The sequence below is a fragment of the Oncorhynchus mykiss genome, chromosome 1 (assembly GCF_057628025.1).
Source record: "Oncorhynchus mykiss isolate SJ-2025 chromosome 1, ASM5762802v1, whole genome shotgun sequence".
Classification (NCBI taxonomy): domain Eukaryota; kingdom Metazoa; phylum Chordata; class Actinopteri; order Salmoniformes; family Salmonidae; genus Oncorhynchus; species Oncorhynchus mykiss.
Genome location: NC_143022.1, coordinates 57,043,295 through 57,059,028, shown reverse-complemented (window position 1 = coordinate 57,059,028; position 15,734 = coordinate 57,043,295). Strand labels below are relative to the sequence as shown.

The window sequence follows — 15,734 nt, the reverse complement described above, 5'->3', positions numbered from 1 at the left end:
AAGTATTCGGACCCCTTGAACTTTGCGACCTTTTGCCACATTTCAGGCTTCAAACATAAAGATATAAAACTGTATTTTTTTTGTGAAGAATCAACAACAAGTGGGACACAATCATGAAGTGGAACAACATTTATTGGATATTTCAACATTTTTAACAAATCAAAAACTGAAAAATTGGGCGTGCAAAATTATTCAGCCCCTTTACTTTCAGTGCAGCAAACTCTCTCCAGAAGTTCAGTGAGGAGCTCTGAATGATCCAATGTTGACCTAAATGACTAATGATGATAAATACAATCCACCTGTGTGTAATCAAGTCTCCGTATAAATGCACCTGCACTGTGATAGTCTCAGAGGTCCGTTAAAAGCGCAGAGAGCATCATGAAGAACAAGGAACACACCAGGCAGGTCCGAGATACTGTTGTGAAGAAGTTTAAAGCCGGATTTGGATACAAAAATATTTCCCAAGCTTTAAACATCCCAAGGAGCACTGTGCAAGCGATAATATTGAAATGGAAGGAGTATCAGACCACTGCAAATCTACCAAGACCTGGCCGTCCCTCTAAACTTTCAGCTCATACAAGGAGAAGACTGATCAGAGATGCAGCCAAGAGGCCCATGATCACTCTGGATGAACTGCAGAGATCTACAGCTGAGGTGGGAGACTCTGTCCATAGGACAACAATCAGTCGTATGTTAGAATGGCCAAGTCAAAGTCCAGACCTGATTCCAATCGAGAATCTGTGGAAAGAACTGAAAACTGCTGTTCACAAATGCTCTCCATCCAACCTCACTGAGCTCGAGCTGTTTTGCAAGGAGGAATGGGAAAAATTTTCAGTCTCTGGATGTGCAAAACTGATACATACCCCAAGCGACTTACAGCTGTAATCGCAGCAAAAGGTGGCGCTACAAAGTATTAACTTAAGGGGGCTGAATAATTTTGCACGCCCAATTTTTCAGTTTTTGATTTGTTAAAAAAGTTTGAAATATCCAATAAATGTCGTTCCACTTCATGATTGTGTCCCACTTGATGATTCTTCACAAAAAAATACAGTTTTATATCTTTATGTTTGAAGCCTGAAATGTGGAAAAAGGTCGCAAAGTTCAAGGGGGCTGAATACTTTCGCAAGGCACTGTATGTTATTCAATCATCTCATCCAAACTGCTTGCTGGCGTCTGCGTAGTCAGGCGCCAAAACAGAACTTGACGCGCTGCAAGTCCCACCTCTCCCATCTACTCATTGTTTTTTACAAGCATATACCCACATGGGTGATTGAAAGATGAACAAGGTCCACACTCCAGTCCCATTGGTGGCAGTAATACACCTTAAACTTGGTTGCCAACCGCCATTTAAAATCCATAGAAGAAGAAGAATAAACGAGGAGATACCAATCAAAGGAAGCCAAACAAAAACAAATAAGGTTATCCCCTTCATCAGTGGAAAGGTTGCCGTGGGTACAGAGCACATGATTCTGTGTGACCTAAAATTGGTCAAAACTTCAAAGATCCAGAAACATAAAGGACCATATGCACCTAAGGTAGAATCGCAACCCATGTTCATCTCCCAGGACAAAACAGCAAACTAGCTAAATGTCCATGAAATCTTAATGTGTTTCGACCTGTCCCCAAATTTATATAGTTGGTTCACAGTTGACCTTGGTATCACAACCGGTCATGCGCCAATTTTCTATATAAATCCACAAGAACATAGAGGAATAGCTGATTGGCAGTAGAGAGGCCAGGAGCATGAAAGAACAGAACAGCTGTTTCATTCCATTTGGATCAGTAGTGGGTCTATTCATGACAGTTTATAAGGTCTAGAACGGCCCAATAGCAGGGCTGTCTGGCTGTATTTTTACGTCTGATACTGAGATGCGCTGTCTGTTGCGGATCAGCATTCTCCCAAGTTGTATAATAATGTGGCCACATAGTGATATTTTCCACATTTTGGAAAATGTTCTAAAATAGATTTTTTTAAAAACTATAACCCCAGCAATCCACACACAATATCAAACAATTACGAAGCAAAAACCGTTTTTTATAAATGTTTGTACAGAAATACCTTATTTACATAAATATTTACATAAATATTCAGACCTTTTTCTATGACAAACGAAATTGAGCTCAGATGCATATTGTTTCCAATTGATCATCCTTGAGATGTTTCTACAACTTGATTGGAGTCCACTTGTGGTAAGTTGCATTGATTGGACATGATTTGGAAAGACACGTCTATATGAGGACCCACAGTTGACAGTACAAGTCAGAGCAAAAATTAAGCCATGAGGTCCGAGACAGGATTTTGTCAAGGCACAGATCTTGGTCCCCAAGAACAGTGGCCAACACCTACATCATTATTAAATGAGGGTAGGTAGCAACATCTGCCACGCTGATCATCAACACTGGAGCTCCCCAGGGGTGCGTGCTCAGTCCATTCCTGTAGTCCCCGTTCACCCACGACTGCATGGCCAGGCACAACTCCAACGCCATCATTAAGTTTGCTGACGACACAACAGTGGTAGGCCTGATCACCGACAACGACGAGACAGCCTATAGGGATGAGGTCAAAAACCTGGCTGGGTGGTGCCAGAATAACAACGTAACCAAGACTAAGGAGATGATTGTGGACTACAGGAAAAGGAGCACCGAGCACATCCCCATTCTCATCGACGGGGCTGTAGTGGAGCAGTTTGAGAGCTTCAAATGCCTTGGTGTCCACATCAACAACAGACTAGATTGGTCCAAACACACCAAGACAGTCGTGAAGAGGGCACGACAAAGCCTATTGCCCCTGAGGAAACTAAAAATATTTGGCATGGGTCCTGAGATCCTCAAAAGGCTCTACAGCTGCTACATCAAGAGCATCCTGACCGGTTGCATTAGTCAGGATGCTCTTGATGCCTGGTACGGCAATTGCTCGGCCTCCGACCGCTAGGCACTTCAAAGGGTAGTGCGTACGGCCCAGTACATCACTGGGGCAAAGCTGCCTGCCATCCAGGACCTCTACACCAGGCGGTGTCAGAGGAAGGCCCTAAAAATGGTCAAAGACCCCAGCCACCCCAGTCATAGACTGTTCTCTCTACTACCGCATGGCACGCGGTACTGGAGTGCCAACTCTAGGACAAAAAGGCTTCTCAACAGTTTTTACCCCCAAGCCATTAGACTCCTGAACAGGTAACTAAATGGTTACCCCGGGCTATTTGCATTGTGTGCCCCTCAACCCCTCTTTTACTCTGCTGCTACTCTCTGTTTATCTTATATGCATAGTCACTTTAACTATACATTCATGTACATACTACCTAAATTGGCCCGACCAACCAGTGCTCCGGCACATTGGCTAACTGGGTTATCTGCATTGTGTCCCACCACCCGCCAACCACTCTTTTTACGCTTCTGCTACGCTCTGTTCATCATATATGCATAGTCACTTTAACGATACCTACATGTACATACTACCTCAATAAGCCTGACTAACAGACGTCTGTATATAGCCTTACTACTCTTTTTTCAAATGTCTTTTTACTGTTGTTTTATTTCTTTACTTACCTACCTACACACACACACACACACACACACCTTTTGTTCCGCACCATTGGTTAGAGCCTGAGAGTAAGCATTTCACTGTAACACCTGTTGTATTCGGCGCACGTGAAAAATAAACTTTGATTTGATTCGATTTGAAATGGAAGAAGTTTGGAACCACCAAGACTCTTCCCGGCCAAACTGAGTAATCAGTGTAGAAAAGCCTAGGTCAGGGAGTTGACCAAGAATCCGATGGTAACTCTGACAGAGCTCCAGAGTTCCTCTGTGGAGTTGGGAGAACCTTCCATGAGGATAACCATCTTTGCAGCACTCCACTAATCAGGCCTTTATGGTAGAGTGGCAAGACGGAAGCCACTTCTCAGTAAAAGGCACAGACAGCCCGCTTGGAGTTTGCCAAAAGGGACCAAAAGGACTCTCAGACCATAAGAAACAGAAACAAGATTCTCTGGTCTGATATGAAACCAAGATTGAACTCTTTAGACTGAATGCCAAGTGTCACGTCTGAAGGAAACCTAGCACCATCCCTACAGTGAAGCATGGTGGTGGCAGCATCATGCTGTGGGGATGTTTTTCAGAGGCAGGGACTGGGAGTCTAGTCAGGATCGAGGTAAAGATGAACAGAGCAAAATACAGAGAGATCCTTGATGAAAAAAACCTGCTCCAGAGCGCTCAGAACCTTAGACTGAGGTGAAGGTTCACCTTCCAAATGGACAATGACCCTAAGCACACAGCCAAGATAATGCAGGAGTGGCTTCAGGACAAGTCTCTGAATGTCCTTGAGTGGTCCATCCAGAGCCCGGACTTGAACCCGATCTAACATATCTGGAGAGACCTAAAAATAGCGGTGCAGCGACGCTCCCCATCCAACCTGACAGAGTTTGAGAGGATCTCCAGAGAATAATGGGAGAAACTCCCCAAATACAGGTGTGCCAAGCTTGTAGTGTCATACCCAAGAAGAATTGAGGCTGTAATGGCTGCCAAAAGTGCTTCAACAAAGTACTAAAGGGTCTGAATAATTATGTAAATGTAATATTTACGTTTTAATTTTTGCTTTGATTTGTCATTATGGGGTATTTATAGATTTTAGAATAAATCTAACGTAACAAAATGTGGAAAAAGTCAAAGGTTCTGAATACTTTCCGAAGGCACTGTAGGGCTATGTGCTCAGCAGGCCCAGTTAATCAGGAAACATTAACACGCAGTCTGCCTCTCTATTCCTCACACATCTAGAACCTAACACTTCAATATAGCCTAAATACTTGTCATTTAACTTTTTAAATGTTTTCTATGTTTTGTGTGGCGTAAACACAACCAGTCAAAGTTATAATCTGATTAGGGCACTTCAAAAGTCTCCTGTAAGCTACCTGTGCATGTTGGTCCACTCCACTCTGATATTATTCCAGCATCCAAACTGTGCCCCGGCCACTGATGAATGGAAAGAGACATCTGTTACAAAACAACAAATAGTTGAATGACCTAAGAAGTTGTCTGGCCAAGCCTTTGATACTGAGTACAAAGTAGGGAGGGATATATTTTGTAGGGAGGGATATAGTTTGTTGAGATTGACATACTGTTTTTGATTGTGGTGTTGAAAACGCAAACTATGACGTTGAAGCGCCCGAATTTGGTAATCGGTATGCAGTTATGCTTTGCTTATTGGCACAGAAACCTGTTGGTAGAAAATATTGGTAGCATACATTTTATATAATTATAAATATAGCATCAAAATGTTGAAAATCAAATTACCCCCCCTTCAGGCCTGTGCAATTTCAGTCCTCGGGGGCCTGATTGGTGTCACACTTTTCCACCATCCCTAGCAAACACAGCTGATTTAAACTAATTGGGTTCCAAACTGAAGGTCATGATTAGTTGATTATTGGAGTCAGGTGTGTTAGCTGGGGCTGGGGAAAAAGTGTGACACCAATCAGGCCCCCGAGGACTGGAGTTGCCCAGGCCTGCGCCTAGATGATAATTGTCTGCAGCTGGCTCTGATCGTAGTGTAATGAGACAGGCAGGGAGAGTGAGCTCGTCTGTGGTGGCTGGCGAACCCTCAATCTTCTGGCCCTGAGCCCTGCGTGGTATCGACTCTGCCACAAAAGCTTGCTGAAGTGGTAAAGTTGATATCCACGTTTATAAATACAGGGTTGCTACAGTTATTGTTATTTGTGGTGGTAATCCTTCTTTTTTAGTTAATTCAATGAGAGGGTAGGGTGTGTAATATTTTAGTTTGGTGTAACATGCCTTCCCAACCTGGACTAGGCCTACTGAAATGTTACATAAAAAAAACACAAAAGGATACTAGCCTACATAATGGTAAGACCGACAGATAAATTAATACATTCTTCTCAAGCCCCAGTAGGCCCATAGTTTTCCTTCCTTCCATGCCGACCCAGCCATTCAAAAGGTAAGATGAAGCTCTTACCATGTTGCCTCAGATCTGCTGAGGGTGTAGTAGGGGCTAGGGGTCTACAAGCAGTCTCCCCATTGCAGTCCTTTCACATAACTACTAGCTACTGTGTTGGTTTAGCACAATGGACAGCACCAACCTACATGGTTCTTCACTCAGCACCATGGATAACGGCAATCATGTGGATGAAACTTCAAACTTGTAAACTGAACCAAATCTGTATGTTACTGCATATGTGCAAACCTTAAACACTGTGTGCATGGGATACTGTGAAAATATTAGACATGTATGTGAGTTCATCTACCATTATGTATATTAGGCTATGAATTTATAATTCATTTTGAAGAACAAAGTAGCAGTCATCCAATCACTATGTGGCCACAGATAAATCATATCTTTGAATGCCAGCACTCAGCGGTGGACTTACCATTAGGCAGAAGAGGCCTCAGGCCTCACATCACCAAGGGGCCTTGTGAACTGGGCATAATTTAAAAAGAGAATAGTAATCCATTTTTATGTCTGTTTTCATTTTAGGAAATGGGTAAATGGGTGTGAGGTGACTCTGTTTCCTCAATGGCGCCAACACACTTGGTTGTCCTTCCTTATCCTTATCTATACTGAACAAAAATATTCATGCAAAATGCAACAGTTACTGTTTATAAAATTACATCAGTCAATTTAAATAAATTCATTAGGCCCTAATCTAGGGATTTGACATGACAAGTCAGGGGCGCAGCCATGGATGGGGCTGGGAGGTCATAGGCCCACCCACTGGGGAGCAAGACCCAGCCAATCAGAATATGTTTTTCACCACAAAAGGTCTTTATTGCAGACAGAAATACTCCTCAGTTTCACCAGCTGTCCCGGTGGCTGATCTAAGACGATCCCGAGGGTGAAGAAACCGGATGTGGAGATATTGGGCTGGTGTGGTTACACGTGGTCTGCAGTTTTGAGGCCGGTTTGGACGTACTGTCAAATTATCTAAAATGATGTTGGTGGTGGCTTATGGTAGACAAATTAACATTCAATTATCTGGCAACAGCTCTGGTGGACATTCCTGCAGTCAGCATGCCAATTGCAAGCTCCCTTCAAAACTTGAGCCACCCGTGGCATGGTGTTGTGTGACAAAACTGCACATTTTAGAGTGGCCTTATCCCCAGCACAAGGTGTGCATGTGTAATGATCATGCTGTTTAATCACCTTATTGATATGCCACACCTGTCAGATGGATGGATTATCTTGGCAAAGGATAAATGCTCACTAACAGGGATGTAAACAAATTTGTGCACAACATTTGAGATAAATAAGCTTTTTGTGCATATAGAACATTTCTGGAACCTTTTATTTCAGCTCTTAAAACATGGGAACAACACTCTACATGTTGTGTATATATGTTTTGTTCAGTATACAAGACATATTGCCCCCCCGCCCCTGTTAAGAACACAGCAGCAGCGGTCTACCATTTTGGAAGGAGACAGGGGGAGGCGCGCCGCGTGCACTAACCAAACCGGGCCAGTGCAACTGAATCTGTCTGTGAGGGACAATTTACCCCCGACCGAGCCGCGTGAGCAAAACGATTCCGCGATTATTGTATAGGCTCCATTTCGACAAATGAACGGCTCAGATCATCTGATTGCATTGATTTAGGAGGGATTGTCATCCGGAAGCTATTCCGTAGCCTAGCCTACAGAGGGTAGCCTACCAGAGCTAGAGTGGATTGTGATGCGTCAGTGTGTTTGACGGCTTTTCACGTAGGCTATATGTACCTTTGAAGATAGTGCTGAGAATGTAACAGCCTATATTAAACCAGCTCATGGGACAGACAAACACAGAGTTGTTATAGATTGAGAGAACTGAGCACCGTCAGCGCTGACACGCTCATCACTGTCGGCTTCCTCTGGTGTGGGTATTGAATCGTGTCTCTCTCTTTTCTCTCATCCTTCTTCCGGCATCACTGACGGAGGCTGCTGATGCTGCCGTAGCTCGTGAAAAAAATCTCTGTAGCAACTACCTGGACTGGGCTGTGCGTTATCTATAGCCCGCTAGATGCTGTGAATTATCCCGCAGGATTGTGATTTGGGCTATACAAGAAGGAAGGCATCATAGACATTGCGTTTCGTTTGCTCCGGTTTGACACCGTCACTGTCGTTATCATTGCTTAGGAAAGAGCCATAGGCTATTGCAAAAAACTGCTGTTCTATTAGCTATTGGAAGGCCTTATTATTTGATATTGATTTGACTCTTAATTAAAATTAGTAATGTGTTATGGGTAATATCCGAATAACAATCTGATATTTGCTGTGTTAAGGAGGTATTCCGGAGGCATACAAGTGACATGTGCCAGAAGCGATGTCTGACAAACGGTTAGACGGCCATACATAGCCTATGAGAAAGGTGGGAGGGAATTATTTCTCATATAGGCTAGTTCAGGAGTCGCCACATTCTCAGAGTTATCATTTAGGTTAAATAAAGGCACAAGCTTGCAGATTAGCTTTTGGCTATTCAGTTTATGCGCCAGTATCGGGGTGCGACCTCGTGAGTTGAATATGCTTGCCAGATGTTGCCTTTGATGTGATTCATTCAGTTGCATGGGTGCATAGGCTACTTTGGGTTGCATTTATTATTGCTCAACTAATTAATTAGTCAGTGCCCCCCCTTTGCTCATATACCTACTTTAATAGGCTTACCTACTTCATAAGAATACCGGGACTGGGATACAACACAAACTGTGCTACAATGATACCCGGATCGGCTGCGTCGATGCTCCCATCAATGTCTTCGGAAGACATTAAACTATACCAGCATAACTATGTCCGCAACTCCCGTGCCATCGGACTCCTGTGGGCCATCTTCACCATCCTGTTCGCCATCTTGAACGTGGTGATTTTCAGCCAGCCCTATTGGATCGGGGACGGCGTGGACACCCCACAGGCCGGCTATTTCGGCCTCTTCCACTTCTGCACCGGCGACGGGATCCAGAGGGAGCTCGACTGCACAGGGACCTTCACTGAGTTCGCTCAGATTCCTTCCACCGCGTTCAAGGCCGCGTCGTTCTTCGTCGGGATGTCAATGATGCTGGTGATAGCTTGCATTGCTTCTTTCACTCTCTTCTTCCTGTTCTCCACCACCACCGTCTATAAGATCTGTGGCTGGATGCAGGGGGCCTCGGGTAAGTCAGTGAGTGCCGCTAGGTCAGCTTGTTTTTTGAGTAATGTCTTGGAAGTAGTCATAAACGTTCCACCTGCAAGGTTTGTGTAAAGCGTTTTAGGTTAGCTATATGCCTACAAATGAACTGAATAGTATGTATTGTTAGCTTATCTGGCCTGGTTAAGTGATCAAAAGTTAACACATATGCATATTATTTCAGTGTCTTTCTATGCATGGAGCTAATCAAGTGTTAGGATTTCAGGTTTCATGTTAAGAAATAGACTAATGCGGACTGCCTGTGCACTGATACATTTTTGGTCCTACATTGTAACAATTCCAATGCATTAGGAAATAGCCATATGTCTATCCATCTATTATGTTTCCTATTAGGAGGGTATTCGGTTCTGCCGACTGTATGGTGGTAGGCAGGTGGTGCTAAAAAAACAGCAATACTGTTTTAATCCTGTCTGAAAAGAGTGCTGAAAACAGATATGTGATGTGGTACTGTCCATTGTGCTGAAAGGAGAGCTATGTAGATTGGTTAGGTATTGTGATTGGCGCTGTCCATGGTCCTGAAGGGACCTGTAGGGGTTGTTATGCTGTACTTTCGTCGGTTGACTCTGACCATGGTGCTGAATGGACAGCCATGTATACTGAACAAAAATATAAACACAACATGTAAAGTGTTGGTCCCATGTTTTGTGAGCTGAAATAAAAGTTCCCAGAATTTTGCCATACGCACAAAAGCTTATTTCTTTACAATTTTGTGCACAAATTTGTTTACATCCCTGTTAGTGAGCATTTATCCTTTGCCAAGATAATCCATCCACCGGAGGAGTGGCATATCAAGAAGTTGATTAAACAGCATGATCATTACATAGGTGCGCCTTGTGCTGGGGAAAATAAAAGGCTACTCTAAAATGTGCAGTATTGTCACACAACACCATGATGTCTCAAGTTTTGAGGGAGCCTGCAATTGGCATGCTGACTGCAGAAATGTCCACCAGAGCTGTTGCCAGATAATTGAATGTTCATGTCTCTACCATAAGCAATACAATGTTGTTTTAGAGAATTTGGCAGTACATTCAACCGGCCTCACAACTGCAGACCACGTGTAACCACACCAGCCCAGGAACATCTGGCTTCTTCACCTGCAGGATCGTCTGAGACCAGTCAACCGGACAGCTGATGAAACTGAGGAGTATTTCTCTCTGTAATGAAGCCCTTTTGTGGGGAAAACTCATTCTGATTGACTGGGCCTGGCTCCCATTTGGGTGGGCCTATACCCTCCCAAGCCCACCCATGGCTGCGCCCCTGCCCAGTCATGTGAAATCCATAGATTAGGGCCTAAGTTATTTATTTAAATTGACTGATTTCCTTATATGGACTGTAACTCAGTAAAGTCGTTGAAATCATTTAAATTATTGCATGTTGCGTTTATATTTTTGTTCAGTTTTGGTTGGTTAGCGGGTGGTTCTGCAGAGAGAAATAGACTGGTTAGAGCTGTCTTTGGTGCTAAATGGACAGCTATATGGGTTGCACCTGCAGTCATGTTATTGTCACAGGTGCATGCAGTTCAGAATACACTGAGTATACAAAATGTTAAGTAGACCTGTTTTTTCCATGACATGGACTGACCAGGTGAATCCAGGTGAAAGCTATGATCCCTTATTGATGTCACTTGTTCAATCCACTTCAATTAGTGTAGATGAAGGGGAGGAGACAGGTTAAAGAAGGATTTTTAAGGCTTGAGACAATTGAGACATGGATTGTGTACGGGTGCCATTCAGAGGGTGAATGGGCAAGACAAAACATTTAAGTGCCTTTGAACGGGGTATGGTAGTAGGTGCCAGGTGCATCAGTTTGAGTCAAGAACTGCATGGCTGCTGGGTTTCCTGGGCTATGGTCAAAAGTAGTACGCTGTATAAGAATTAGGGTAACATTTGGGACTCAACCTTAAATGGGATTGAACACCATCAACATACAGTATATTTACTTACTGTTTTTATGCTAATGTGAGATAATGCTAATGTGAAATAATGTTTTAGAACCTTCTAGTACATATTTTGTCAAATTCCTGGAATCTTCTTTCCTTCCTCTCCCATCAATCTAAACATGTAAATAAGCATTGCATCAAATGGTTCCTACTTTCTCTATCTCTGACCACATACACACTGAACACACACACCCAAACACACATACAATCCGAATGAGAAGGTGATTATTTGGAAGGAGTCCAGGTCTATAGTGTGTTATCTTGGTCTGAATAAAGGCAGCAATAAGCCAGTCTTAATTAGGGCACCACTGTGCTCGTGGTGCTGCAGTTAGAGAGATGAAAGAGACGAGGGAAACAAGCAGCCTTTTCAAACCAACAGGAAGCATAGGAGTCAACATGGGCCAGCGTCCCTGTGGAACACTTTCAACACCTTGTAGAGTCCTTGTAGATGTAGAATTAAGGCTGTTCTGCTGGCAAAAGGGAGGGGGGGGGGGCTGCAACTCAATATTAGGAAGGTGTTCCTAATGTTTGGTATACTCAATGTATGTGAGTGTGTCAGTTAAGTGTGTGAGTGAGCATATATCTATATCTCTGGATCTCAGAGGTGCACTTCTCTCTCTCGGTTTAAAACCTGGGGAAAGAGCTGCGAAAAGGCTTCATGCAAAACCAAGGAAATAGGTTGCAGCGTTAATGAAAGAGTAAAAACCACCAGGAGACAGAGGAGGAGAAGTAGGGTAGAGATTCTATTATAGCTACTCAAAATGTCTACCATTCATGTGTGTAGTGCACTCCATGCGTTTCCTAAAAAGGCGATGAGCGCATAAGTGCTCCTTTTCGGTCCCACTCACCACTACTCCCTTCCAAGGACTCAGTTCTCTACCTAGTCTTGAAAAGCCAACCCTAGGTAACTAGGGTCTAGTTTAAATGACACTCTTTTGGAATAGAGGAACTACATCCCTGCCTACGTCTTGCGATGTTGCGCCTCTGGGTTTAGGACCTCTGTGCTTTCTCCCTCTTTCTATCCCTCATTCTTTCTATCCCTCTCGGTCTCTGTCCTCTCTCCTCCCTCGCTTCCTCTATCATCAGATCCTGCCGCTCTCCTCCTTGCAGTCTGTACATTATGTCCTCCCTCTCTCGTTTTTCCTCTCTGTCCACGCTCTCTCCCTCTTATCCTGAAGATCTCCACTTGGTGCACCAATTAACAGTGAAAGGCTTAACAAAGCCATCAGTGCCCTTAGAGGCAACCAGAGCGTGAGGTCAGTAATAATTTCTCCTCTACAAATTATGTTGTCATGTTTTGTACATTTTTATCTCCTTCCCTCTGTAGTTTTGGCTGTTGTTTTTCAGCCAGAACATTGAGAATAAGCTGTTGTTCCTGTAGTGAGAAACATGCACATTGAAAATGACTCATCTCTAATGCGCGTGACGAGGGAAGGCAGGTGTGTGTAAATGGTGGCAGGAGTGCGTAATGCAGGGCAGCCTGGTGCCCTCCAGCGCCAGGGGGGGAAGAGCGGGAGCGGGCGTGACCGTACCCCCCCCGGCCCTCACTTGGCGAACCGGCTGAGACATGGGCGCTGGATAAGCCAGTTGGGGGTAAACTCCCCACAAACCGGCAGGGGAGTGGGAGACTGGCGAGCCTGGCGAAAGTAGAGTGGTAATTCAATGGCTCAGACACTAGAGGTATGTGGCAGGGTCTACAGTCAATCGCGGACTACAAAAGGAAAACCAGCCCTGTCGCGGACCACGATGTCTTGCTCCCAGACAAACTAAACAACTTCTCACTTTGAGGACAACACAGTGCCAATGACACGGCCCGCTACCAAAACATGTGGGCTCTCCTTCACTGCAGCCAACGTGAGTAAAACATTTAAACATGTTAATCCTTGCAAGGCTGCCGGCCCAGACGAGATCCCCAGCAGTGTCCTCAGAGCATGCGCAGACCAGCTGGCTGGTGTGTTTATGGACATATTCAGTCAATCCTTATACCAGTCTGCTGTTCCCACATGCTTTCAAGTGGGCCACCATTGTTCCTGTTCCCAAGAAAGCGAAGGTAACTGAGCTAAATGACTATTGCCCCATAGCACTCACTTCCCTCATCATGAAGTGCTTTGAGAGACTAGTCAAGGACCATATCACCTCCACCCTACCTGACACCCTAGACCCACTCCAATTTGCTTATCGCCCCAATAGGTCCACAGACGACACAATCACAATCACACTGCACACTGCCCTAACCCGTCTGGACAAGAGGAATACCTATGTTTGAATGCTGTTCATCGACTACAGCTCAGCATTTAACACCATAGTACCTTCCAAACTCGTCATTAAGCTCGAGACCCTGGATCTCGACCCCGCCCTGTGCAACTGGGTCCTGGACTTCCTGACGGGCCACCCCCAGGTGGTGAGGGTAGGTAACAACATCTCTACCCCACTGATCCTCAACACTGGGGCCCCACAAGGGTGCGTTCTCAGCCCACTCCTGTACTCCCTGTTCACCCATGACTGCGTGGCCATGCACGCCTCCAACTCAATCATCAAGTTTGCAGACGACACTACAGTGGTGGCTTGATTGCCAACAATGACGAGACGGCCTACAGGGAAGAGGTGAGGGCCCTCGGAGTGTGGTGTCAGGAAAATAACCTGACACTCAATGTCAACAAAACAAAGGAGATGATTGTGGACTTCAGTAAACAGCAGAGGGAGCACCCCCCTATCCACATCGACGGGACAGTAGTGGAGAAAGTGGAAAGTTTTAAGTTCCTCTGCGTACAAATCACGGAGAAACTGAAAAGGTCCACCCAGACAGACAACATGGAGAAGAAGGTGCAGTGCCTCTTCAATCTCAGGAGGCTGAAGAAATGTGGCTTGTCACCAAAAACACTCACAAACTTTTACAGATGCGCAATTGAGAGCATCCTGTCGGGCTGTATCACCGCCTGGTACGGCAACTGCTTCAAACACAACCGTAAGGCTCTCCAGAGGGTAGTGAGGTCTGCACAACGCATCACCGGGGGAAAACTACCTGCCCTCCAGGACACCTACACCACCGGATGTCACAGGAAGGCCAAAAAGATCATCAAGGACAACAACCACCCGAGCCACTGGCTGTTCACCAAAGCTGGGACCGAGAGACTGAAAAACAGCTTCTAACTCAAGGCCATCAGACTGTTAAACAGCCATCATCGAGTGGCTGCTGCCAACATACTGACTCATCTCTAGCCACTTTAATAATGAAAAATGTATGTAATAAATGTATCACTAGCCACTTTAAACAATGCCACTTTATATAATGTTTACATGCCCTACATTACTCATCTCATATGTATATACTGTACTCGATACCATCTACTGCATCTTGCCTATGCCGTTCGGCCATTGCTCATTCATATATTTTTATGTGCATATTCTTATTCATTCCTTTATACTTGTGTGTATAATGTAGTTGTTGTAAAATTGTTAGGTTAGATTACTTGTTAGATATTACTGCATGGTCGGAACTAGAAGCACAAGCATTTTCCTACACTCGCATTAACATCTGCTAACCATGTGTATGTGACAAATCCAATTTGTCACAAGCCCAACGTGACCAACAAAACAAGATCTCATGGGCCGGCTGGGCGAACAAGACCTGACGATCCTGCTGAGGCCCGATGTGATATGGGCGCCTTCTGAGCCAACCGGGGCAAGGAAACCTCTTGATTCAGCTAGGGCGTGGAAGACCGAGGAGCTGGTTAGGCACCCCCGGTTACATCAGCGTCGACCCACCACCCTCCAGCGCCAGTGGATGGGGGGGAGTGGGCGTGACATCTACCAATCTCACACTGGTATAAAGGATTTGGAGACAGGCTCAGGAATACACAATAAGGGTTTTTAATACACCCAAAACAAACACTGGTGAACAGAATGAGTATCAGTGACAATCAAGACTGAGGAAGGATGGATCTATCAAGACTGAGGGAGGATGGATCTATCAAGACTAAGGGAGGATGGATCTATCAAGGCTTTCAATGGCCACATTTTGGGGATGACCAAATGCAAGAGAGTTTTGCAAAAACACCAAATGTATGTTTTTTTTGTAAGATTACAAAACAATAACTTTTTCATTGTATGTTTGTCATATTGGTTTTCACATTTGTACTAACCTCTGTGGTAACTTTAAGACAAATACACTTACAGCTTATGATACAAAAGGTGTAAAATAAATGCAAGTCTTATGTCCAGGGTGAATACATTTTTATTCATGTATATCAGACACACCACACCCCTTACAAAAAAGATTGCAGTTTTGAAACTGCAGTAAAGATGCAGTAAATACAGTTGACTGTGGCATTTTGGATGCAGTAATTGCAGAATTACTGCAGTGTACTGCACTTGACATTCAGTTATACTGCACTGTAACTGCAGTAATACTGGATTGTACTGCAGCTGTATTGCACTTTGACTGCAATCCTTTTCGTAAGGGACAGGTGTGTCGACTAAAATATATACAGTACCAGTCAAAAGTTTGGACACACCTACTTATTCAAAGGTTTTTCTTATGTTTTACAATTTTCTACATTGTAGAATAATAGTAAAAACATCAAAACTGTGAAATAACACATATGGAATCATGTAGTAACCAGAAAAGTGTTAAACAAATCTAAA

General features: G+C 44.2%; 1 protein-coding gene across 2 annotated transcripts in view; it reads left to right on the top strand.

Annotated features, from left to right (window-relative positions):
* Positions 1-5,748: 5,748 nt before the first annotated feature.
* LOC110525476 (LHFPL tetraspan subfamily member 3 protein) overlaps positions 5,749-15,734 on the top strand; it is a 57,623-nt gene continuing 47,637 nt past the window's right edge. For both annotated transcript variants that reach the window (XM_021605620.3, XM_021605612.3), the window contains exon 1: positions 5,749-9,116. In XM_021605620.3, coding sequence (XP_021461295.1) covers positions 8,684-9,116 — 433 coding nt within the window. In that variant the 5' untranslated portion in view covers positions 5,749-8,683. The remainder of the gene's footprint in view (positions 9,117-15,734) is intronic.